This window comes from Lepidochelys kempii, chromosome 4 (assembly GCF_965140265.1).
Source record: "Lepidochelys kempii isolate rLepKem1 chromosome 4, rLepKem1.hap2, whole genome shotgun sequence".
NCBI classification, from domain to species: domain Eukaryota; kingdom Metazoa; phylum Chordata; order Testudines; family Cheloniidae; genus Lepidochelys; species Lepidochelys kempii.
The window spans coordinates 59,552,463-59,578,195 of NC_133259.1; the positions used below are offsets into that span (position 1 = coordinate 59,552,463).

The 25,733-nt window shown below is 40.3% G+C and overlaps 1 protein-coding gene across 1 annotated transcript in view; it reads right to left on the reverse strand.

The window, feature by feature from the left end:
* The window catches only part of DCHS2 (dachsous cadherin-related 2), a 232,071-nt gene that overhangs the window by 98,231 nt on the left and 108,107 nt on the right, over positions 1-25,733 (reverse strand). Inside the window, exons 2-3 of the mRNA XM_073343187.1 lie at positions 12,933-13,124; positions 2,786-3,017 (exon numbers count right to left, since the gene is read on the reverse strand). Of these exons, the coding sequence (XP_073199288.1) occupies positions 2,786-3,017; positions 12,933-13,124 (424 nt within the window). The remainder of the gene's footprint in view (positions 1-2,785; positions 3,018-12,932; positions 13,125-25,733) is intronic.

Below are 25,733 nucleotides of genomic sequence, written 5' to 3' on the forward strand. Positions count from 1 at the left end.
GTAATGTCTTTTCCTAAAACTGAAAATACCATTGTCTGTCCCATGTACATATCAAAGGAAGCCAAACTACTTAAGGACTAACAAAATAAGTCAAAAAGACTCAATTAACTAACTATCTTGCCTGAGCCCTGAACACATTTCCAACAATTACAGTTATCGCTTAGAAATTAAGAAATTGAATTGTAAAATAAATCCACATGCAGCTTCTAACTCCAACCTCCATGACCATACCCATACCACATTGTCATCTCCCTAATCCCTTCTTTGCAAGTGGAAAAAAGCAAAAGAGATGGGACTTGCCATGGCACAAATTCACAATATTGTATAACGTACAATCCACAGATGGTGGTTTCAAGGGAAAGTCCACAGCGAAGGCTTCAAAAATGACCTCCTTGGAGTATGTTTTCAAATAGCTCATGAGAGAGGAGAGATTATAGAAGTTTGCAGCCCACCTGTTCTCACAATACAATTTCTATTTCTGATAGTCTCTATACATCATCTTCTCCCCATGAAACTGGGCCAATGCAATCCACATGACAGCTGGAGTAAGTCTCCTTACAATCTCTTGAGAGAACAGCAGCAGGGACACGTGGTGTTCTCAGTGAATCCCCCCAATATCAGAAGCAGAGAAGAGATTCTTACAGAAAGGGAAAATCCTAAATGGCAACTGGTCATCTTCCTGCCTCTCAGAAAATGAGGAAGAGGAGGAACTCAGTCTCTGTGCTGTCACAGAACAAGCCATAAAATTTGCTTCCAATTCTTAATACTGATCAACTTCCATAGCTACTTAACCCAGGGAGATTGCAGAACTTCTGGGGAGTAGTCTAACAGTTACAAGGGCTATTGTCACTTAGATATCACCAACAGTTTAGAAACAATTTCAGCTCACCATTAATTAACTATACACACTGCTGCAGCTAGACATGAAAAAAAGGAAAAAGGGTACCCTTTACCAAAAAGGATACATTAGCATTAATATTAATAGGTTAAAATAAAACACAGCCAGATCTCAGGAATTACCCATGAGATCTGATTATATGCAATCAGAATCCAAGTGCTATAAGGTTGGGAATAGTGTCTTCAACCCAAATGGTTTTTCATTTATAAGTGCCAGCAATAATGACCTCAGGTTATTTCATTATTAATTTGATCTCTGTTTGATAAAATACCATGATAGTTCCACAAGATACTGATGTCTCAAGTGTTCCTCATGATTAAAGATGACATTTACCTTATACAAATCACCCAAACTGGAAAAATGAGGATAAAGGGCCACAATTCAAGGGAGAAGAACCCTTTAAAGAAAGGCATACTGTAAAGCCAGTTCTTCTTGAGTAACCTACCGGGGCTCTCTCTGACAAGCCACTGATGCAGTTTTGAAACAATCGGTTAAATGATTGTGGAGATCCAGTTCCCTGATTATTGATTGACCTATATATTTTTTGGCATCAGTAATGCCCTAGAGGGACTGATTTGACAGGCAGTTAAGGTCCACGGTAAAAGTAAATTATGAAATAGCCAAGATAAGCGGGCCAACTTCCTAAGAAGATTAGTTTCTTCTGTTCATCAGAATATTTTAGGTGTTAGGTCACAGGATGCAAATAGGCATCATTTTGAGAGAACAGAGTATTTCCTTATGATGATTTCCATGCCAAACAGCTAATACACACACACACACACACAGCAAAATTATTAAAACATATGAAATAATCCCCTATGTCAAAGTTAATTAATCTTAAATGGCAGACTATCAGGAAATAATACTGTCTATCAGGCTATATTCCTGGTAGTGTATGTATACTAGATTTTTAAGTTGAACTGTAGTCTGGTTTAGTTTCCAAATATTAAAAGCCAAATATTGAACATCTGGTATATTTTAGGCATTGGTTATGCCCCTGGTATTTAATTCAATAGGCACCGAATTTCCCAGGATTACAAAAAAACCATCAGGGTCTGCTTTTTTGGCAGTGGTAAAAGAGCGACTTCTGTGACGGCAAGGTGCATTAAAGACTCTTAGAAGTAGTTCATCCTGACTTGCTTTGACCCTATCAAGAATGCCTTCTTGCCTTGGCTTACACTCCTAGTGTGACTCAGGGCCCAGGTATGGGATCCAGACCTCTCTCTCAAGCCAGAAGTCAGAATTGGGGAGAAGGTCAGGTCAGGAAGTAAGGAGCACGAAAGGATACTCATGAAGCTGACAGTGGAGTCAAGCAGAGAGGTAGAACTAGAAGTGAGAGAGACTGGTGGGTAGCATGAGACTGCCGGGTAGCATGAGACTGCCAGCATGCTGAGAAATTTGTTGTGGCACACTCTGGAAGGTTATAAGGAAGGGTCTTATTTGATAGAAGTCCTGGAGGGAGCAAACGTCTAGAAGAAGAGGTTCCTTGTTGGTGAGGAGGGAGAGAGACTAACTGTCCCTCAAGAAAAAGCACTTAGGATAAGTCTTTAGTGTTCTAAGCATTAACATACTGTATAAAGTAATTATTAGTGCACAACTAATGCATGGCCAAAATGCTCTAGTTTCCAATTTAAAATGCTAGAGAAATGACATCAGCTACTTCTCATTCCACTTTCTGTGACATACATTCTAGAGCTCTATTTATTCCAGTAGATGCAAAGGTCATTTAACATTTGCTCACAAAAAACAAAGAAAGTATCTTGCACATATGCCACAGGATGTAAGTTTTGATTTTATGACTTGATTTTAAACAAAGAAACCAAGTTTCAAAGAAAAAGTGTGACATGGTGTGTCTTATAATTTCTGTGTCACACACACATACTGTACCTGAAGAAGTATCCACTGTGAAAAGGGAAGAAAACTCTCCTGGAACAAACTCATATGTCACAACTCCATATATCCCCGAATCTCTGTCTGTGGCAACGACATTGATGATCTCTGTTCCTGGGTGCGTATGACTACTGATGCTTGTCACATAGCTGGCTGGGTCGAAAATAGGTTGATTATCGTTAATGTCCTCTATCTCAATACGAACAAAAGCTTGGGCACTTAGCCCACCCTGTTGAATAAACCAGAACAAAGTAAAAATCAAGGTCAGTTACAGTTAAACAAATACATGCCTCAATGCATTGCTAGAATATAAAACAATCTACAATTAAACTGAACAAAAACATTTGTTAAAAGTAACTATTTAAAGGCACCTATAAAAGCCAGAAAATTGAGTTTAGGGAGTTAATAGTATCTTTAATGCAGCTCCACTGTGCTAGCTACTGCACTACACAAAGGGATCTGTTCTCCCATGAAGGAACATGAGGTTTAAGTATAGAACTCTTGTTAACTCTAACAAGAATTATCCATGTAAATCCCTTGTACGTCTTGGCACATAGGATTTCACAGTCATCACCTATTACACTTTCTGTGGCTTCACAGATAAAGGTCAGGCCCTTTTTCTTCAAGAACAAATGCCTCTAGCACTTGAACAAAAAGAGAATCTCCACTAGTTGTATTAGCGTTAGGGCCCATTTCCTCTACAGACTAGCTTCTAAAGGGAAACACACTTTCAGGCAGTGCTGACAATCCATCCAGCACACACACACACACATACCCCCTTGGGTACTCAGAGGCACAATGGGATCAAATTCTGCAGGAGCAACCTCTGTATTCCATTCCCTAACTTCCCTGGCAACATTAATTTAGTCTACTGACATGAAATACTATCCATTCCCATTTCCCACACAAATACACACAACTATGGCTCATAATTTTACATCAGTGAATATTTTCAAATAATAGACAACTACTTTTGAGCATAGTTTTTTTGCTAGGCTTGCCCGGAAGCCTGACTCCACATCCTGGACCTTGGCCCTCCTTTTGTCCCTGTGCATCTGGCAGTGGAGGGGGTGGTGAGCTTTGCAGCTGTCGTCACTAACTCATCTCCCCAGCTCCTCAAGACTGGGCTGCTCTGCTATTCTCCACTTGGCTTACACTTCTGCCTCTCACACACCCTGGCTAGAATCCAAACTCTTGCACTGGCTCCATGGAACAATACAGGGAGCATATACTGCTTATTAACTCGACCTTGTGGGGAAGGCTGAAGAGAAAGCAGCAGCTGCAGGCCAGTCTGAGCAAGGCAGAACTACAGAAAAATGGCAATATGGTAAATTCCATAGCAAAAAAATTGAATTTTGTGCCATTTTGGAAAAAAATGAATTCTGTAGCTGCAGAATCATGGAGGCCATAGAGCCGTGACTGAGATGCACAGTCATTCACCTCTCAGCACTTTTGTTTTAGATTTCCTATAGATGTAGGAAAGCACTACTGTATCAGTTTAGCTTTGGTTCACATTTTCAAGGTTCTCTCTACAGCCATAATGGCTAAAACATCATTTTAACAAAGCTGAGATTCTGTAGCACAGTTCTGTAGCAAGAAGTCAATTGTGTGGCAGTGGAATAATGGGATATACAGATTTCTGCACATGCCCTTGACAGTACATTACAACACGGATGGAAGAAGACAATCTATGGATACAGAGTTTGATTTTCAAAGAGTTATGCACAAAAAATGTGTACATGTAAGTTGAGTAAGTAATTATAGAGACTGCACACACAAAAATTGGATACTGGCATGAACAAAGGGCAAGCTATGTTTAGCAATTCTGAATTTATGCATGATGCCACAGGAACCATGGGTGCAACTTAGACGTATATTTCTGCATGCACCACTGTGTGCCTCGTTTATTGAGAAAAATTTTTTGGCCTTCACAAAACTGTCCAGAGTGCAGTCCAGTCACTCAGGCAGAGTTCTGCACTTGGGATTTGCACTACAGTGCAGTAGCAAGCTCAAAAAAACTGCATTCGATCTTTGGTCTGTTGACTCTATAGACTTGTACTGAATTCCTGAGATACAATAAATAAATCCATCAACGTCTGTAAATTTTCTCACTGAGGCTTTCATTTTTCCATATTTTTTCACAGTCATGTTGTCTCTATAGCCTGGCACTGACAATGTCATGACACTGTTGTGAGGAACCTTAGTTTAAATGTATGAGGAAAATTAAGTAAAGTAATGAAAAATTACTTATTTGCAGTATTCTTACAATAAATTGAATCCTGAACCCACAAACAAAGTTAAAGGAGTTTAGTCCACAGGTGGAGATTAGGTTGAAAATGGAATCCTTATCCCCCACCCATTTGGTGCTGTCGGGTTTTCTTTTTGGGGGCGGGGGGAGGAGAAGGAAGGAAAAATATGGGAAAGGGGGCAAAGGTGGGAGGAGTTTAAAAACAGCAAAGTATTATGGGGATTAATTTTAAACCACTTGACCCAATCTGTGTTCTTGACTGCTAAGGAAAAATGCAGACATTTCACTCTCCAACCTAAGTAGTTCATTTTAAGGAGTTAGACTGTAAAATCTTTTTTAGGGGAAGGTCCATTCTGAAATATTTTTAGAAGGGTGGGTCATGAGATAGGGGCATGTAACGGCTGGTCTACCTCATTCCTCTCTGTCCTTGTGCTAACCACTGTTGTTGAAGAGCCAGTGCCTCCTTTTCCTGACCCTGAAGCATATCCATTAGACACAAGTGAAGAGAGGCTCTACTATTGTCATCACCCAGTATAATGGATGACATGCAACCCTTCTTGTTTTGATGCAGTAGAATTTCTTTAAGGTTACCCTGGCAGTGGTAATTTTTGAGAAAGACCCCTAGTGACTGGGAACAAACGGCTGCTATTTCTAACCACATGAATATGCTCCTTTATCTGTTCAGAGACAAGCATGACAGTTGATTATCCAGGAAATGAAGACTGATTTAAGCATGCCCATTGTTGAAAGAAAATTACATTTGTTAAAACATATTTCAAGCAACAGTAGAACACTGTTGTTCATTTTGCCTTTGTATTCTAGAAATATTGCTCACATAACTTCATGTCTCTCAAATGCTTAAATAACCTTTTAACTACAGTTGTGCTGATTGATGGAATGGCAATAAAGTTGGGTACAAGTCACATTGTTGTGATTCTGAAATTTTGTTACTTGTGGAACAAACAATGAACATGATATACTGCTACAGAGCTGAAATGACCATAACTGGAGACTTTCTTTTCCCTAGCAACATCCAATCTGTGTAAAAACATGGAGCTAACTATAAACCTCTCGAACCATTTTTCAAATATAAATAATACTACTTTCTTGACAGAAGAGATTCTACTGCTTAACAAATACCTATGATGTTATGTAGAACAGCTGCATTTTTGTTGTTTACATTGTAAGACTGCATAAGAATCTGACAGGATTTCAATTATAGCCCCCAACGTGCTGGGATATAAGATTCCACTAAAATGTTGTTCCAGACTGAAAGGTTATATATAGGTTCTCAAGACTTGAACACAGATTTTATTTTCTTTGAAATATGTTTATGCAGTTTTTAAGTTGTAATGCTGTAGTAGGGCAAGGAAGGAATAGAATTAGCCACTAATTTCAAAAGCTTTAACTTCAATGGGAATTTTGCCCGAGAAAGGAGTGCCGAACTGGGCACTTTGCGTATTACAATAACTGCTTTAACTAAAAAAAAAAAGAGAAGAATATTGGTAGCAGTTACATGTATCTGCTAAAACACAAGAAAGAGACAACAAGCTTAAGTCTCTCTCTATACACAACACATAGTAGGAAAGCCATTTCGAGTTTCAGCAGTATCATCACACATTCATCAGAATACATCTAAATACCAAGAAGCATTGGGAAAGTTTTAAATGTTGAACTGATCCAACTAGTTTTGGTGTTGATTAAAAACTGACCACTCAACACATAGCCAATATTATTTGAAGGGCTTTCATAGACATTTCCATTATGTAATAGCATTTTATTAGCTAAATGACTCCTTTTTAATAACACATCTAAGTATCATATATAATCACCCAGTTTAGATCCATTTTAGTTTATCAGGTAAATGACATATGTTTTATAATGTTTACCAATATCTTATGAATTTGATAATTTTGAGGTTTAATCCTCTACTCCTTTCTGAGATAAAGCTCCCATTGCAATCCTCATTTCAGGAATGGCAATTTGGCCTGAGCAAACAGTGGCGGGATAAGCCACAGATTATTAAAAATTATCTGATTTAAGAATTGTCAAGGGTACATATTTATCCCACAGTATGTCAAAGGTGCTACCAGGTAACAATATACCTTGCAAGCCATTTTATGCAATGAAGCAAACAACACATATTTCTAAAATTCCTGAATAAATGGATAGAATCAACATTGTTCTTTATAATGTTATATATCGAGTGTTCCCTGACAATAAGGTCAGAGCATGCACCATATATGATGCTCATTCTCTTTCTTCCTTAAGATTTACATTTGTAAAAACTGTCAATTGCATTTACTTCTAATTTTCAAAAGATTGTGCTTAATAGCAAAGAATTTACAATTTTATCTGCATAAATAAGAAAACAGACCATTCTGAGTGGACTAGAGGGGTAATCATCTCTGAGCATACAACTCAATTTTCATCATAATCAGTTATGTAACTACACCTTCATATTCAGCAGATGTGCTTGCATGTGTAATTAGAAGTGATTTCTTTAAAAGCATCGTGGTTAAAATGCTTTGTCCTTGACTCCCTGCAAATGCAATTTCTGCAGAATAGATTTGTATGGACCACTGTTTCTTTGGATGAAGTAGAACACCAAACTGTTGGACATCATGTAAATAACGCAAGCGAGCACACAAAAGGATGGGACTATGTATCTTGATTAGCAACAAGGCTTGATCAGAGTGTAACTGTACAACACTAAAAACATATACACACTTTTTAAAAACTCGATATTGTTTCATACATGCAGCTGAGTTTATTTTAATGCCTCATTGTATAACCATACGTATTGCTAGGTGTACCACCGTGGGTATAAACAAACCTCCATCCAATCCAGGGAAAACAAAACACAGAATTTCTTATTGCATTGCATTCTTATTGTAAATGATAAACAAAGGAAACAAGAACATTAAAATGTATCAGGCCTTATTCTCATATCTTTAAAAAGCAGAAAAAGGGCATACAATTTTATTCCCCTTTCTTGGTTACCTTTAAGACTATGTTAGACCTTTCATTAAAATTCCTGTTTTTCATATTCTCTTTCTGAAAAACTCACCATTGAGATTGACATTTTCCATGCCTGGTCTCAACCTACAGCTGAAAAATTTTGGAAGGTTTCCTGAGGGAAATGCCTTCACCTGTTTTTGTGTTATTTGAGAATGAAAATCATTATATTCTTGCAGCAGTTCAAGATGTTTTTAGTTCACTAGTAACTCAAACACACCTAAAAAAATGGAGGTTTGCAGGTGGAAAGAGAATTATAACTTTAACATTGCATTTTAAGCACAGAAAAAACAGGAAATCCACTAAATTAAGGCTCTCCTAATATCATTAACTTGTCCATATTACACAAATGTATTACTTCTAATCACTTGTTTCACTATTTAGAGCCAAACTGTGGCTGAGCATTGTGCAGGTTCATGTGAGAGGAGGGTTGATGTGCTTTTCTCCCTCTTTCTGCTTCCCTCCCACTCAGGACCAGCCACAATCACAAGTCTGTGGTCTCTGGAGGATACATGCTGCTTTTTTAACTAGCACCCAGAGGCAAAAGCAACCACAAAAGGAAAAGGGAGGAGGCAGCGCCACCACCAGCCACAAATGGGCTGGCTAGAGAGGGGAAAATGTGCTGCATGCTTAAGTGGTAGCACGGCATCTGCTATCCACAAAAACTCCAGGAGACATAGTTTCTCATTAAAGCACAATACCTCCTGGAGCTTTCCTCGGAAGTTGTGGCTATATACCACAGCTGTATTTAGAGTTATGGTTTACTGGTACAGTCTGACTCTAAATATATACCTAAGGATATACAGTATCTGATGTATGAGAGAACTTATGTTACTGCACACACAGCTCTCAATCTGCAAAGGTCCGTTACGGAGGATCATGTGTGACAAAGACCCCAAAATGAACAACACAAAAATTATTCATGCAGGTGCTATGGGATTCGTTCCTTTCTATAACCTTACTTACAACAGTTCTGATGTAAGTAATTTTCGATAATAAAAGTGTGGAGGGGAATACCAAACATGTAGATAACTTAGGGACTACAATGAGAGGCGTCTCTCAAAATGAGGTACGTGTCACATGTATGGCTTAACTTTTGTACTGAAACTTTTAAATATGTAAGTTCAGTGATTTAGCAAACTAGAAGGGGGGATTGTGTGTAACGTTTGTTGGATTTCTTTGCTGTTTTTCAACTTACAGTAATACTGCACCCAATCTTGCCCTCACTGATATCAGTGAGAGTTCTGTCACTAGCGTTCATGACAGAAGGATTAGGTTTCATAAGTAGAGCTGGCTTAATAACTCATTTTTCAGTTCATTAGCAGTTCTGAATTTATTTATTTTTTAAATCAGTTCAGGTCGAACCGAAAAAGTTTTCAAAATATTCAGCAAATCAAAATAATCTGCAAAATTTGGTTTTGGGTCAAACTAAATGCTTCATTTGACCCAAAATGAAACATTTCATTTCAATTTCAGGTATTTTCCACCTTTTGTTTAATAAAAGGAAATGAAGAGCTAGATTCCCTTTTACCTAATGTTTGGGATACTTCTGGATGTGAGAGACCCAGCTTCAATCCCCATTCTGGAGCAGGAGTTGAACCAAAGTCTTCCCCTCTCTCAGGTGTGCTCTAACCACCAGGCTATATGGCACCAGGATTGAGGAGTGGGGGCTCTTTCACTTTCTATAAATAATTATTCACTGGCACAGGAACTTGGACTGTGGTGTCCCTCCTCTCAGGTGAGTGCCCCAACTACTGCGCTACAGGGCCATTCTCACACTCTCTCTCTCTATGAAAAAGAGGAACAGCTTCAATCGGAGATGTTGAGAGTGACTCATCCCAAAATAGCCAATAGTGTGGTGCTTAGGGAATTCACTTGGGAGGAGGGGAAGACCTGGGTTCAAATCCCTGTTTCAATACAGACAAGGATTTAGGTCTCCCAGATGAGAGCCCTAACCACCATGGGTCCAGATGATGAAGATGTCATCAATATAGCGCAAGCAGAGTAGGGACATTAGGGGACGAGAGCTGAGGAAGCGTTGTTCTAAGTCAGCCATAAAAATGTTGGCGTACTGTGGGGCCATGCGGGTACCCATAGCAGTGCCGCTGATTTGAAGGTATACATTGTCCCCAAATGTAAAATAGTTATGGGTAAGGACAAAGTCACAAAGTTCAACCACCAGGTTTGCTGTGACATTATCGGGGATACTGTTCCTGACGGCTTGTAGTCCATCTTTGTGTGGAATGTTGGTGTAGAGGGCTTCTACATCCATAGTGGCCAGGATGGTGTTTTCAGGAAGATCACCAATGGATTGCTGTTAACTGCTGGAAATGACCCACCTTGATTATCACTACAAAAGGTTTTCTCCCCCCCGCTCTCCTGCTGGTAATAGCTCATCTTAAGTGATCACTCTCCTTACAGTGTGTATGATAACACCCATTTTTTCATGTTCTGTGTGTGTATAAATCTCTTCGCTGTATTTTCCACTGAATGCATCCAATGAAGTGAGCTGTAGCTCACAAAAGCTTATGCTCAAATAAATTGGTTAGCCTCTAAGGTGCTACTTTTTACACTTGTCTCCCTGTGGTCATTTCTGAGCAGTTCTTTTTCTCCCATTGCTGCTTCTAAAAAGGCAAATATAAAAAAAGGCAGCCAGGCTCAGAAATCAAGTCATAGAGAAGAAACAAACAGGGTGAAAGAAACTGATATTTCTACTGCACCATTTCATTTGTAAAATAAGCAGTGTACCACCTGGAAAATTCACTCTCCTCCTCCTCTTCATTGTCTATTTAACCTTCTCAGTTTCTTTCTTCCTTCCTTCCTTCCCTCCCTTTGTCACTACCAATGACCCTTCGCTCTTCTCCCAACTTTTTCCATTTATTTCTCTCTTCTTTTGCCAAATCCCTCTTCCACAGCTAACTCCACAGCTAACATCTATCACTCATGCGCCTGCCCAAGCATTGAAAATAAACACTAAGGCTACGTTTTCACTCGGGGGGGTGGGGGGGAGGAAAGGGGAGTTTGTTCTTAACTCAGGTTGTTAACTCAGGTTAAAATTGCAGTGAAGACACAGCAGCTTGGCTTTTAATTCACGTTAGCAGCTGCAGTTCAATTCCAGGCTCCCCTGAACACTTTAAGGGTATGTCTACTCTGCAGCTGGGAGGTGTGATTCACTGAGCAGGCAGACAGACTCATTAGCTCAGCTCAAGCAATGTGGATGTTGTGGCACAGGCAGCAGCTTGGACTAGCCATCGAAGCTCAGACCTAGTCAGCTGGGCAGGCTTGGACTCAGGCACCTAAGCTGACCTGAGCCACTATCAGTGCTGCAGTGTCCACACTTCTATGTTTAGCATGCTAGCTTGAGCTGAGCTAGCATAAATCTGTCTACCTGAGCTGGGAATCACACCTCCAAGCTGCAGTGTAGACATACCCTAAATCAAGCTGCTAATCTGGGTTACCTCAGTTGCCATATCTTCATTGCTATTTTAGCTGACGTTAATTAATACAGTTTAGCAATCATGAGTTAAGCACATACCCCCTCCCCTTTTATTTATTTTTTTTTTTTTGCAATGAAAACATACTCTAAGGGGCCAAGAGGAGGTGCATGCTACAGTAACTCAGCAGTGGACATGGAAGGTGACTCAGTACCAGCTCTGATATATACTAAAGCACATTTGAAAAGTGAACATGGATATTAGGTGCCAACTTGAGGAACTTAGGATCTGATTTTTAAAAGCACTGAGCTCCCACAATTAAAAGTCAAGTCAAGAACCTCTGAAAAATCAGATTTCCCTGAAAGAAGATAAATCACAGACTGATCCAAAAATGAAAGAGTCTATAGTTTTGGCGTGCCTACAGATTTCTCATGATTCTGATTTAAACTTTATCACTGGGGCATTAATCTGATCAGAATACACATATAACATTTCCATCCGAGCCTCTTTTACTATATTTTTATTTGAAAAAATCATAGAGTTTTGGCAAAACCCAAATCTTCTGAGCCAAATGAAAGGGAAATGTGTGAAACTCTTGAGACTACCAATGCTCTCATCCAGATCAAGTATCCATTATTAATATATCTAATCTTGATACTGCATACACATATATGTATTTTCATATCTATTCAGCAGCACTATTTTTACCCATCTGAAGCAAGATAAAATATGATTTACACATAGACTTTAATAACTTTCTATTATTCTCTGATTTAGTTCAAGAATGTTTTTATTTCCTTAGGGGTAATACTTTATTTCCAATTAAAATTTCTGCAACTTCCAAATTCATGGCCAACCAGCATCTTGACAGATGAAAGGAAACATGAAGAGTCAGTCCATAAATGGTGCTTGACAGCAGTGTGGGAGAAGAGCCTAGTGTGAGAATGGCAGACCTTTCCACAGTTGCTACAGGTCCACTCGCCAGATGGTGGTTGGAACACGCACTGCTTCCTGGCTCACCTGTGGGCCTCAGTCTGGACTATCTGATGGCTCTCAGCGATGACTGCACCAGCCTTGACCCAGCTTCTCCAGACTAAGCAGTTGTGGGTTGTGTCTTCAAGTTGTCAGTGGGAATGCTGAATTTCTTGAGACCTTGCTTGGCCTTGTTGCTGTATTGGAACTTTGGCCTTCCTCTGCATCATGGGCAGTTCTTGAGTTGGCCACAGAGCACAGCCTTCAACAGATATTCTTGAGGCATATGTTCCATATATCCCAGCCAACAAAGCCTGCAAGCATCCAGCGTAGTCTACAGAGACTGCAGGCTGGTCCTCTCAACTTCCATATAAACATATTAAAAACTTCCCTCCCTTGTTAAAACTTTATATTTGTGCTCAAAATACAAAACATGCTCACAAGTCAAGTAATATTCCAGGGTGAAACTTACCCCATCTGTCGCTTTCACTAAGAGATCGTAAGTGGCTGGATCCCTTTCCCTGTCAATGTCTTGACACACACAGATGTGTCCTGTATGTGGATCTATCCGGAATGCTTTAGATTTTTCATAGTTATGGAATCCATCATAAAGTAAATAGTCGATATGACCAAACTGGCCTGCATCCGCATCTGTTGCCTTGGCCTGCAGGGAAGCAATAAAAACAAAATTAAACTAGATGAACTATTATTACATAATAATATTTCAAATATTATGGATATTTGATGCCAAAGTCTTTATTATTGTTTTTTAAAAGTGTATTTATTTAATATATTGGCTCTAATACTTAAGGTATCCCAATGCACTTTTCAAAACAATGAGTTAGATCATGGTAGTGCAGGTATTGCATAGGTAAATAAAAGATCTATTACACCTTATTTTGACAAGTAAAAAGGATGTGTTCTTCAAAAAGGATGTGTCAACTCAATCAAGTGGCTTACTACAATTGAAAAGCCTATTCAAGACATCAGCTACCATCTGTGAAGCAACATTAGCTTGCCGTGTCTTAACCTCAGAGGCTAAACCAAGGCTAACCAATATGACTTTAAAAGTGTTAGCCTGTGTCTTGAAGAAATTCTTCAATTGTGTTAAGCTAACTCAATTGAACTAACATGATTAAAATACCCATAAAGACAGGGCCTTAAAGCCAACAAGAGTTCAGCTGTAGAACTGTATTACTGAGAAAGGGAATGCTGGCCAGAACATTATCTACTGTGCCTTCTGTTTAACATCTCATTTGAAGGATGGCCTAGCTAACAATACAGGAGTACAAGGAGTAGGTTTCAGAGTAACAGCCATGTTAGTCTGTATCTGCAAAAAGAAAAGGAGTAAAATTTGTTAGTCTCTAAGGTGTTACAAGTACACCTTTTCTTTTTAAGGAGTAGGTTTTAATCCATGATCTCCTAGTTTAAAGGCAAGAGTCCTACTAACTGAACTAAACTTGTCTATCTGCACCTGCATGATAAAAAGACATCCACTGGCAAAGTCACTGGAAAAATTCTTGCCGCAGGCTAAATTCCCTCACTGGTGCTGTCTTGCAGATGGTTAGGAATGCTGAGCAGAAGATAACTAGAATTTCATTTCACACTACAGTAAGTAGATCTTACCAGGACAGCAACACTTTGCCTTCATCACTTAAAACCACTCTGCTGTAAATCTGAAACCAAATTCTGTAGATTAATATCTCACAGAAATGTTTCCTTCAGAGCTATACCCTTCTGGAACCAAGAAGTAAATAGTTTTCCCTGAGATGAAGCTTGTGAGGTTTTGGAGATAGTTTTGCATAGAGGTGCAAATTCTGCCTACATCATTCATACATCATCATCAGTCTTAAAATCCATGGGTGAAATTTACTCGTGTCCAGATGGCCATCCCAAACCTAAGTGATGCATAGGCTTTGTACTAGCCTCTGGAGAGGAGTTAATTTAATCCTACATGAACAAGGCAAGCAGGATTTGGCCCGGAGCTATACACCTCACAAAAAAAGGTTTTATCTCCTTTATCTTGGAATTCAACTCTGTATTTATTTTCAGGAGAGGAGCTGGATGCCAGGCACATACCAACATCTCAAATATATTAAAATATTTGCAGCTCTCTTAAATTAGAAAGATTATGTAAATTTCTGTTCAAATGAAAGACTTAGGCAGCTAGATATATTACTGACTCAAGGCAGAGGCCCAACTTTACCATGTGTTTTCTTCAACAGAATGTACATCTTTAATTTCTCTCCAATAGATTTCAATATTTGTATTAACAATATCAACCAGCCTGTACATTAATATCATTGTTATTACTTACCACTTAACACACTGCTGACAAAATACAACGTATCACCTAAACTGTTTCAAGCTGATCAGGGTGTTATTATGGACAATGCCCCAAGCAGAAATACAGAGCTCTGCCACCTTATTGTTGGCAATGTCCTTTCTTCCCTCCCACCCCCCATTATCACTACAGCAGCCCAAGCATAAACTTTATCTTGGAGTAATCAGATTACACTATCACAAATGGAATTCAGAATTTCATTAATCTGAATGTGTACTTGTGATAAGGTATCTGCCCCAAACTGGGCAGTAAGGGGTTAATAGAGCCCTAGGGAGGCTGTGTGAAAAGCAGCCAATTGGAGAGGGACTGTGAAAAGCTGTAAATCTTTTTTTACGTATAAAAAGAGCCTCAGGGCAGAGCAGGGTCAGTAGCTTCCTGGAGCCTGAGGAGGGAAGTCTGTGTCTGGAGTAGGGTGCAACCCTGTAGCGCCTTGGACAGGGCAGTGCAGACAGAAACCCGGGGAGAAGAGAAGGAGCTCTAGACGGGCTGCTGAGACTGAGGAGGGTGCTGTGATTGCGGGGAAGTGGCCTAAGGAAAGGCAGCAATAGTAGATGCAGAGGGATGCAGCAGGAGGTTGCAATCTACAGGGTCCCTGGGCTGGGACCTGGAGTAGTGGGCGGACCGGGTCCCTTACACTCGCCCCTGGGGAACTGGCAGGGCAATTCACGGCAGTCGCCAGTTGGGAAGTGGCTGGACTAGGAGCTAAACTCCCCTGGAAGGGGGAAACATGGACAGTGACGTGGCTGGAGGGCTGAGCCACGAAGAGGACACTACGGTTCCTGGTGCTGCAGGAGGGGTTGCAGGCGGACTTTAGAGAAGGAGTGACAAGGTGCAGATGGAGGTGTTGGTCCTGAGCTAATCCCCAGAACAACCAGGAGGAGGTGCCAGTATGGCGTTGGGTGACGCACACCGTGACAGTACTTGATGTAATCAGACCTTGGGAAAATGCTGTACTATTGTGATTTGTTACCCATTTTAGTACATTTTGTTGCATATGTCACTAAATTATCTATCCCAGTTTCTCTAATTAGGATTATACTCTTAATGAGGAGTTAAAGCCTACAGTAAATTAGGAACATGTTATACTACAAAACTTTATAAAGGTTAATAAAGAGAAACTTAAAAATTTTCACACATGAGGAAATTTCAGGGGGAAAAAGTATCAGAATGTACTTGGCTAATATTTTTGCATTTCCTCTGCTGCTATTGATATCTGTGTCAGTAATAAGCATTCTGTCAGCTACGTGTTGCTTTCTGTGCAATCCTGCAGTGGTGTCAGAACAGTGAGGTTATGGCATAACTGTTTATTCTCTACGGTTGAACTGTCTATGGCTTTGGAAATTACTGAAATGCCAAAAAATCTAGTATTAGAACTCCACTACACGTCAAGCAAAAAAGTGTGATGAGCTGCACAGAAGAGGTAGCATGTTTCCAGTATGGGAGTAACTCTGGTGAGGTTAAGCCTCTGAGCATGCCCAATTTGAACAAGATGATTCCAGAAGTCTGAAAAGAAGCAGCCTGATTTGTGTGCTTGTGCAGTTGATGTAACATACCTTCACTACAACCAACTCGATTTTAGAATATTTTACTGAACATTACACGCTATGAGATAGAAAACATTGGTTTTTTAACATCATGTATTCAGTAATTAGCAATGTGGCAAGAAAAATATGAAATTCATGTACTTTTCAAATGTTTTTAAGTTTTCAAACATATCTGAATATGCCCGATATTCAAGTTCTTCTTTTAACATAAAAAGGAAGACACTACTTTGTAATGAACGTTAACCATACAATGCTGATAAATTTAGCCCATACAATTTAGTCTGAAGCATAAATGTTTCTCCATTAGCATTATGTCAAAAACTATGAGCCTATTGCTGTGTTGATGCTTGGTTGAACACTAAAAGGTGGCAAACTCTGATTCTTGAGACAACTGGTGGATGTATTAAATATTTTTTTTTTATAAATAGAAAAGTCAGGTTCATTACATCTTCATTTTTATTGCCTTAATCTCTCTAGTTAGTTATACATTTCTTAGCATCTCGTTGGGTTATTTTATAACTTATGTAAAATTAAATGAAAACTTTTCACACTGGAGAAAAAGGATTTATAACAAAAGAAATGTATGGTAATGGAACCATTTTGTGTGTTGGATTTTGCGATTATTAGAGGTGTTTTAAAGAAAGATTTCTCCTTCAGTTCTGTTTTTCTTTCTGTTTAGTTCTTTAACTAAGCTAAACCCTGCATTTATGATATCCGATCTTTTTGTTATTTGTGCTACAGTAATACCTAGAGGTGCCAGCTAAAGTTGGGGTTCCATTATAAACTTGTCCAAGGTTACACAGAATATCTAGAAATAAGCTTGAAATTGAACACAGATCTCCCAAGTCTCAAGTCAGTGTTTTAAGCACAAGCCTATCTTCTCCTTCCAAAGAATAATTTGGTTTGAGAATGGTGAATTGGGATTGAATTTAGGTGAAATGGGAGGAAAACCTGATTTTTTAAGGTTACTGAGACCTCTCTTTTCTCTGCTACTATGAGTGCCTGTGCGTTCATGCACATGCATGTACATGTGTGTTTACATGTATAGAAAAAGCAAAGGAAAGAGATCTGCTTTTAGGTGAATTGTTTATTTACACGACTACCCATTATCACGTGGCTCATAATTAGCAGTCCTTACTCCTCTGCTATCTGTAGTCTCACACACTGTAATCTTTATCCTTTAAAATCATTAGTACCCAAAGGAGCTTAGACATATGTGAGGCTGAAAAGGAAAGAACTGGAGGAAGTAGAGTGCAAATAAAAATGGTGAAAAACAGATTAGGCCAGTCACTTCCATCAAAATCCGAAATGTCAGAAGACTTAAAAAGGAGTATATGTTAATTCATAAAGTTTCCACTTTTTTACTCTCTGGATTTTTTCAGGTTGATCTCTTAACCCTTTGAAAGATCACTGGGATGTTCAATATTTGCTCTATTTTAGAGGAGGGACCTCTTACCATTTAGATTTGCACTAAATATTCTGATGCACCATAATGGTGCATCAGAATAATTTGCCACCATTTCTGTAAATCAGCTGGTGACAGTAATGAACACCAACATACTGGAGTGTCTGATACTGATTTTAGAAAATTCATTCACAAAGATTTGTCAGCGATCATGTGGTTATAGAACAATTCATGCTCCTTTCATTTCCTTGTAGTTTGCATTCCACAGCTGTAGTACAGGACACAGTTCAATTCCTGACCAAGGACCAAAGCCTCATTCCATTTAAGTTAAAGGCAAAACTCCCACTGACCTCAATAGAACAAGGATTTGGCACTAAAAATGATTTACAGCTGTGCATTACACAGGTCTGGAATAGGGATGTAAATATCATTTTAAAAAGTACCCGTTTAAACTATTAAAATTATATCGGTTAACCATTTAATTGTTAACATGACGGGGGTCAGGGTCTGGGGTTGGGGTCCGGGGCTACTGCCCAGCCCCACACAGTGCGGGGGTCGGGGTCCGGAGCTGCTGCCAATCTGTTTTAAATGTTAAATACAATATATTAACAGTAAGACCAAAACTTATTGGTTAACTGTTTAATAGTTTACATCCCTAGTCTGGAACATTTGATATTTTACCTACCATTTAATTTGATATTTCTATTAATTTTTAAATCAGAGTTGGATGCTATTATAGTATTTCTCTGTTATCACCACCACACTAACTAGTTTTGGCTATGTTTAAAACCAAACAAAAAATATTCTTTTTGTGCCTGCAATCTACTGCTGGTGACTACATTAAGATGTAGCTCTATCTGGCTGTGTCTGCAGATAGTTAAAGTTCTAAATGCTATAATGTATGCCCACAATTGACTGTGGAAGATTAATTACAGGTGCAAAATTAGAGGATATTGTTAGAAGGTTAGCCCATTACAGTCAGCAACTTGTTTTCCTTCCTGCACATTATGCAGTCCTTAGATTTTTAAGGTACATGCAAAGGAATAATGAATGCGGTATTTAAATAAAAATGCTTTAAAACACAGCAATACAAATCTGAGGGCCTAATCATGTTCGACCTTGGTCATTTGAGTGCCTCTGATTTCAATAACAGCAGTTGCATGGGTAAGACGATATGACTTTTACCCCTCAAGTTCCTCAGTATCCACTCAATTTCCCCTTTCTCTTTCCCTTTCTGACTCAGGTCCTATGTTACAGCCAGCACAGTTTTATACAAGTCCCTTTTCTGTGTCCAACACCATTCTAGAATTTGCCAAAGGGACTGCTGCTCCTTAGCATGAGGCACCCTTACTCTGAAGAGAAAGGGGAAGAAAAATTTAAAAATTGGCAATAAAGAAGAATACAAACTACCTGGCAAACACAGATGAGGTTGAATGGAACCATTCTATGGAAATTCTTGAAGTGTGGGAGAGAGATTTTGTACTACTGCTAGAGGCAGGAAGCTAATGAGGACAGGCTAACATTCACATTTTGAGATACAGATGAGGAGAGACAAGGCATTACACATTTTGGAAATATAAACACATTATAGTAGTGATCCAAAACACTACAGCTTACAAGAGTGGTGCGGTGCTGCCATTATTGTAGATTATAGTAATTTAAGAGTTGGGATGCAGAGAAACAGCAAGAAAGTGAATGACAGCAGTCAAAACAAGAGGAAATGAAGGCAGCAGAAAGAATTTTCACAGTGGATTGATCAAGAGTGTTGAATGTTCACAGTATTACAGAAGGGATAATGCTGAAAAGACTTATAGTCCTCAGATGTGGGAGGCAAATGAGTTTGTTGTTGTATCACCCATCTCTGCTCTGAGAGGTAGGCTGAATGCGATATTGGATTCCAGAAGAAAGGAGATGATAATTACGTTGAAAGCATTCTTCTTATTACTTAACTGGATATGTTTTGGATATGCTGAATTAAAAGAATGCATGAGATTAAGAAGTATAAACTTGAGAATCAGGAACTAGATGACAACAAGCATTTCCTATAAAAAAATTTACAGTGCAACAAAAATTACGGAACTGAAAAGATGCCTGCTAAACTTCTCCATTCAATCATGCTGCTTTTATAGTCTTCTCTCCCCTTCTGTGTTTGCAAGCTCTTCAGAAGAAAATAATTTTCTTACCTGTCTATAAAATGCTTTACACACTGTTGACAGTACAAATAAAATAAATAAAAATATAAGCAGAAAAGGCCCAATGAATTAAAGGAATGTAAACTCTGGAAAAATCAATTACCAATATGAACTCACCGTTTGAATATTGAAAGGAGGAAGTCAAAGAGAGCTATAGAGGACCTAGGTTGGAGTCTTACAGGGTGGGCAGGCAAGGGAGAAAACACTATAATGAAAGCCTAGCTGTAACAGGGCGGTGGGCCTTGGGGCACATGCACACATCCCAGTATGCTTGTTATAGTCCTTGGGCCCTTTAAAACAGGGAACTGACGTTTCAGGTCACATGCTTGCTCCTGGTCATGTGCGCTACAGGTAACAGCTTATAAGGTTTCCTGCCTTATATCAGCCAAAGAGATATAACTAGGATGCAGGATCAGAGAAGGAACTGGGACGGGGCTTACTGGATTGGTCACATAGCTTCAGGGAGAAAGGGCCACCTGGGGAAGGCATTGAAGAACTGTAAGGTCAATAAGGACTGTGAAGTCTGGAGACTAGACAATACCCCCAGGAGCTGTGACACTGCTTTTTCTAAATATTATGCTAAGAAAGAAAAGACTGCATTTGAGAGAACAGCTGATATGAGAGAGTCCAGGTGGCAGGTCCTCAGTTGGTACCAATTAATATAGCTTCATTCAGCTTACCAGATCTATGAGAATTTACACCAGCTGTGGATCTGCATCTCTATTTTCAAGATGTGAACAGCATCAGTTTTGAAGAAGTTATCCTCTAACAATGAGTAGTTTAGTTTGCTCTGACAGAGTGCCAGGGTATGAATTTAAGAATAGCCAAAGTTACAGGGAATTAAATCAACCCTCAGATGTGCAATGTTTTCAACCATAACAAATGTAATTTGAGAGAAATGTCCCTTATAGAATGGTTATTTTTCAAAATGACACTAGTCCAAACTCTTATTTTCGTAGCCACAATATCTATTTTGAAAAGCAGAGTAAATACTTGAACTTGCGGAAAAGGAGTCATACATGAATATTTATTCATGAGCTAATAGTGTGTATGCAGAAACCCAGCAGAGGAGACATTCTCCATAAACTGGTGTGAACCTATTAAGATAGAGTGAAATTCACTCCTTTGTAGAGGACCAGCATTAGGGTCATACACTACTTGAGCTCTGGAAACAGGGCTTAAGTGGGACTTAAGTGGTGCACAGCCCTTGCACAAGCCTTTTAGCAGTAAGGATTTTCACTCCATGGTCTTACAAGTGATTTTATGACTTTTAGAGCACAGAATTAAAAATGGACACTTTGTACAAATAGTCCAGCAGGCTGTTTAGCCAAATGACTTACTGAATAGTCACTGCTTATCTTAAGCAAACAGGAATCAAGAAAAAGAGTTGAGTCAATTTTTTCATGGTATAAGAATTTCCCCCAAACAATATTTTGGGTCAAATTCAGCCACAGTACAACACCACTGAATTCAGAATTGACTTTCATGGCCCTCAAAGCTTGCTGCCATTGTCCTGCACTCTCCATTCTGAGGACCTAAACATCTCAAAGATATCACAGCTTTCTGGAGGTGTTTTAATGTATGTTTCTAGTTGTTTTTCAGAGTGATATCTTAAAGAGGCTAACCAATTGTTAGTAGTGAAAGTTTATCATTCTGATTTTTCCTAAAGATAACTTTTAATTGTTGTTGTTTATATTTCCTTGGAGCCCCTGTCATGTGCCATGATCTCATTGTGTTAAGTGTTGTACAAACACAGAACAAAAAGATGGCCACTGCCCCAAACAGCTTGTAATTTATGTATAAAACAAGAGACAGTAGATGGATACAGAAAGACAGGGGAGTACAAGGAAACAATCAGAACATCAGTCAGCATGATAGGAAGTGGCATAATACATTGTCCTTCCCAACAACACCTAAGGGCCAGTTTTTAGGATTGTGAAACCCAATGCCAAAGATCCTTTAATTTTGGAGCATAGCAAACCAGCCTGTGGCTGTGGGATGGCACCAGACAAGTTAGGGTCACTACAAGATCCTCTGAGCTGCTGCCTGAGTTAGAGTGCTCCTCTACTGACAGGGCCGGCTCCAGGCACCGGCTTTCCAAGCAGGTGCTTGGGGTGGCAATCAGAATGGGGCCGCAGTCCTTGTCCCGCGGCGGCAATTCGGCAGCAGCTCTGCCGCTCTTCCGGGGGTGGCAGCAATTCAGTGGCAGCTCCGCTGCTGTTGCGGCGGCGGCAATTCAGTGACGACTGCTTGGGGCGGCCAAATTGGTAGAGCCACCCCTGTCTACTGAGCACCCATGAGTCCTCTGGCCACAAAGGAAGAACAGGGCAGCTGAACAGCATGAGACGCATGTACGCTACTGGTGGAGTGGGACTGAGAAAGGTACCTGTTCTCAAGAGTCACCTCTGTGCATTCACACTTGTGAGTCTGTCATACCCTGACCACAAACAGACAAACTCTAATAGTCATCATCATTGGGGCAGCATGAGCACCCCATAATGACAGAAGCATTCCATATCTGAGAATATACAAAGGAATGCAGCTCCCAATACTGTGGATTGATTAAAATCAAAGCAATTAAAATCACCGATTTTAATCATGAGTTAAATCAACAAGCAGGAAACCTTGATTTAAATCATCCATTTTAACTGGGTTTTGCATTTGTGCTTTTCAGGTTATTTTCCTAAAGAAAGGTTAATTCTTATTGGCTGATAAGCGCTAAAACATGTTTATTTGCAAATAAATATAGCCTTTGCACTAAATTTGGAGCTTCTTTTTTTTTTGTGCTAACCAGGAAGATATCTATACACATTTATTTAAGCAATTATATAGCTTAACTTACAGTATACTCCCAACTGCCCAAAAAACAAGGGGGACACTGGTTTTATTCAGATGATCAGGAGTTCAGATCATCGAAAGGGGTGGAGCCATTCAGCAGTGGGGCAGTTCCCCTGTGGCTGGGAGCTCATTGTCATACTCCTCCTCACAGTCCTAGCTGGGGGTCTCTGCTCTGCCACCCCACTCCTCACTCCCTTGACAGCAGGATTGGAGAGGGCTCCCTCTGCTGCTGCAGGGCCGGTGATACTGCACAAGGTGCAGGGAAGGCTGCGGTCCTGGCAGGGCAGAGCAAAGTCCTGGCCAGGTGTTGTGCTCTGCCCTGGCAGGACCGCAGCCTCCCCCCTGCCCCCGCACCGTGTGCCTGCAGGGATTGGGTGTCACCAGTCCTGCAGCAGCGCAGCTCTGCTGTCACAGCCCCACTCACTCACTCTCATGACAGCGGGAATGCCCTGGGCTCCCCTGAACTGCCACAGGAGCCATTCAGCAGCAGGGTGGCCTCCCCCACAGCTGGGGGCTCCTCCTCCTCCGCACAGTCCTGGTTGTGGGGGGACAGGGGAGTGTGTCTGCTCTATTATCCAAACCTCTATGCTATCTGAATCCTTTCCTTTCCCTCAGCATGAGAACCATGCTGCAGAGAGCATGCATCTCATGGCGGAGGACTAGGAAGGGATTCAGATAATGCAGATTTCAGTGTAACAGCCGTGTTAGTCTGTATTCACAAAAAAAAAAGGAGTACTTGTGGCACCTTAGAGACTAACCAATTTATTTGAGCATAAGCTTTCATGAGCTACAGCTCACTTCATCGGATGCATACTGTGGAAAGTGTAGAAGATCTTATTATATACACACAAAGCATGAAAAAATACCTCCTCCCACCCCACTCTCCTGCTGGTAATAGCTTATCTAAAGTGACCACTCTCCTTACAATGTATATGATAATCAAGGTGGGCCATTTCCAACACAAATCCAGGTTTTCTCACCCCCCCCCCCCCACACACACACAAACTCACTCTCCTGCTGGTAATAGATTATCTAAAGTGACCACTCTCCTTACATTGTGTATGATAATCAAGGTGGGCCATTTCCAGCACAAATCCAGGGTTTAACAAGAACGTCTGGGGGGGGGGGTAGGAAAAAACAAGGGGAAATAGGCTACCTTGCATAATGACTAAGCCACTCCCAGTCTCTATTCAAGCCTAAGTTAACTGTATCCAATTTGCAAATGAATTCCAATTCAGCAGTTTCTCGCTGGAGTCTGGATTTGAAGTTTTTTTGTTGTAAAATAGCGACTTTCATGTCTGTAATTGCGTGACCAGAGAGATTGAAATGTTCTCCGACTGGTTTCTGAATGAAATAAATTGGTTAGTCTCTAAGGTGCCACAAGTACTCCTTTTCTTTTTGCGAATACAGACTAACACGGCTGTTACTCTGAAACCTGTCATTATGCAAGGCACTGCATTTAGCCGTATGGAGTGGAAATCTATCAACTGCATGAAAAAACTGGTACAGATACAGACGGACATCACCTTCCTTTCCAAATGCAAACAGATGGACATCGTACCAAAAGGACTGAAGGTAAAAAATCCATTACAATCTACATACCACACAGACTATGCTGACAGCTTGTGCCACACACTCTCTAAGAAACTGCGGAATCACCTGATCAACATCCTCTACAGCAAACAGGGAAAGATTAAGAATGAGCTCTCAAAAATGGATACTCTCATAAAAAAACAACCTTCCACACAAACTTCCTCGTGGCTGGACTTTACTAAAACTAGACAAGCCATTTACAACACACACTTTGCTTCTCTACAAAAGAAAAGGGACACTAAACTTTCTAAACTACTACATGCCACAAGGGGCTACAGCAATGGTTCCCTCAATCCACCAAGCAATATTGTTAACCTATCCAACTATACTCTCAGCCCAGCAGAAGCAGCTGTCCTATCTCGGGGCCGCTCCTTCTGCCCCTCCACCCCCACGAACATGATACAGTTCTGTGGTGACCTGGAATCCTATTTTTGACGTCTCTGACTCAAGGAATATTTCCAACATACCTCTGAACAACATACTAATCCACAGAGACCTCCCTACCAACACTACAAAAAGAAGGATTCTAGGTGGACTCCTCCTGAAGGTCGAAACAGCAGACTGGACTTCTACATAGAGTGCTTCCGCCGATGTGCACGGGCTGAAATTGTGGAAAAGCAGTATCACTTGCCCCATAACCTCAGCCGTGCGGAACAAAATGCCATCCATAGCCTCAGAAATAACTCTGACATCATAATAAAAAAGGCTGACAAAGGAGGTGCTGTTGTCATCATGAATAGGTTGGAATATGAACAAGAGGCTGCTCGGCAGCTCTCCAACACCACTTTCTACAAGCCATTACCCTCTGATCCCACTGAGAGTTACCAAAAGCAACTACAGCATTTGCTAAAGAAACTCCCTGAAAAAGCACAAGATCAAATCCGCACAGACACCCCCTGGAACCCCGACCTGGGATATTCTATCTACTATCCAAGATCCATAAACCTGAAAATCCTGGGTGCCCCATCATCTCAGGCATTGGCACCCTGACAGCAGGATTGTCTGGCTATGTAGACTCCCTCCTCAGGCCCTATGCTACCAGCACTCCCAGCTACCTTCGAGACACCACTGACTTCCTGAGGAAACTACAATCTGTCGGTGATCTTCCTGATAACACCATCCTGGCCACTATGGATGTAGAAGCCCTCTACACCAACATTCCACACAAAGATGGACTACAAGCCGTCAAGAACACTATCCCCGATAATGTCACGGCTAACCTGGTGGCTGAACTTTGTGACTTTGTCCTTACCCATAACTATTTTACATTTGGGGACAATGTATACCTTCAGATCAGCGGCACTGCTATGGGTACCCGCATGGCCCCACAGTATGCCAACATTTTTATGGCTGATTT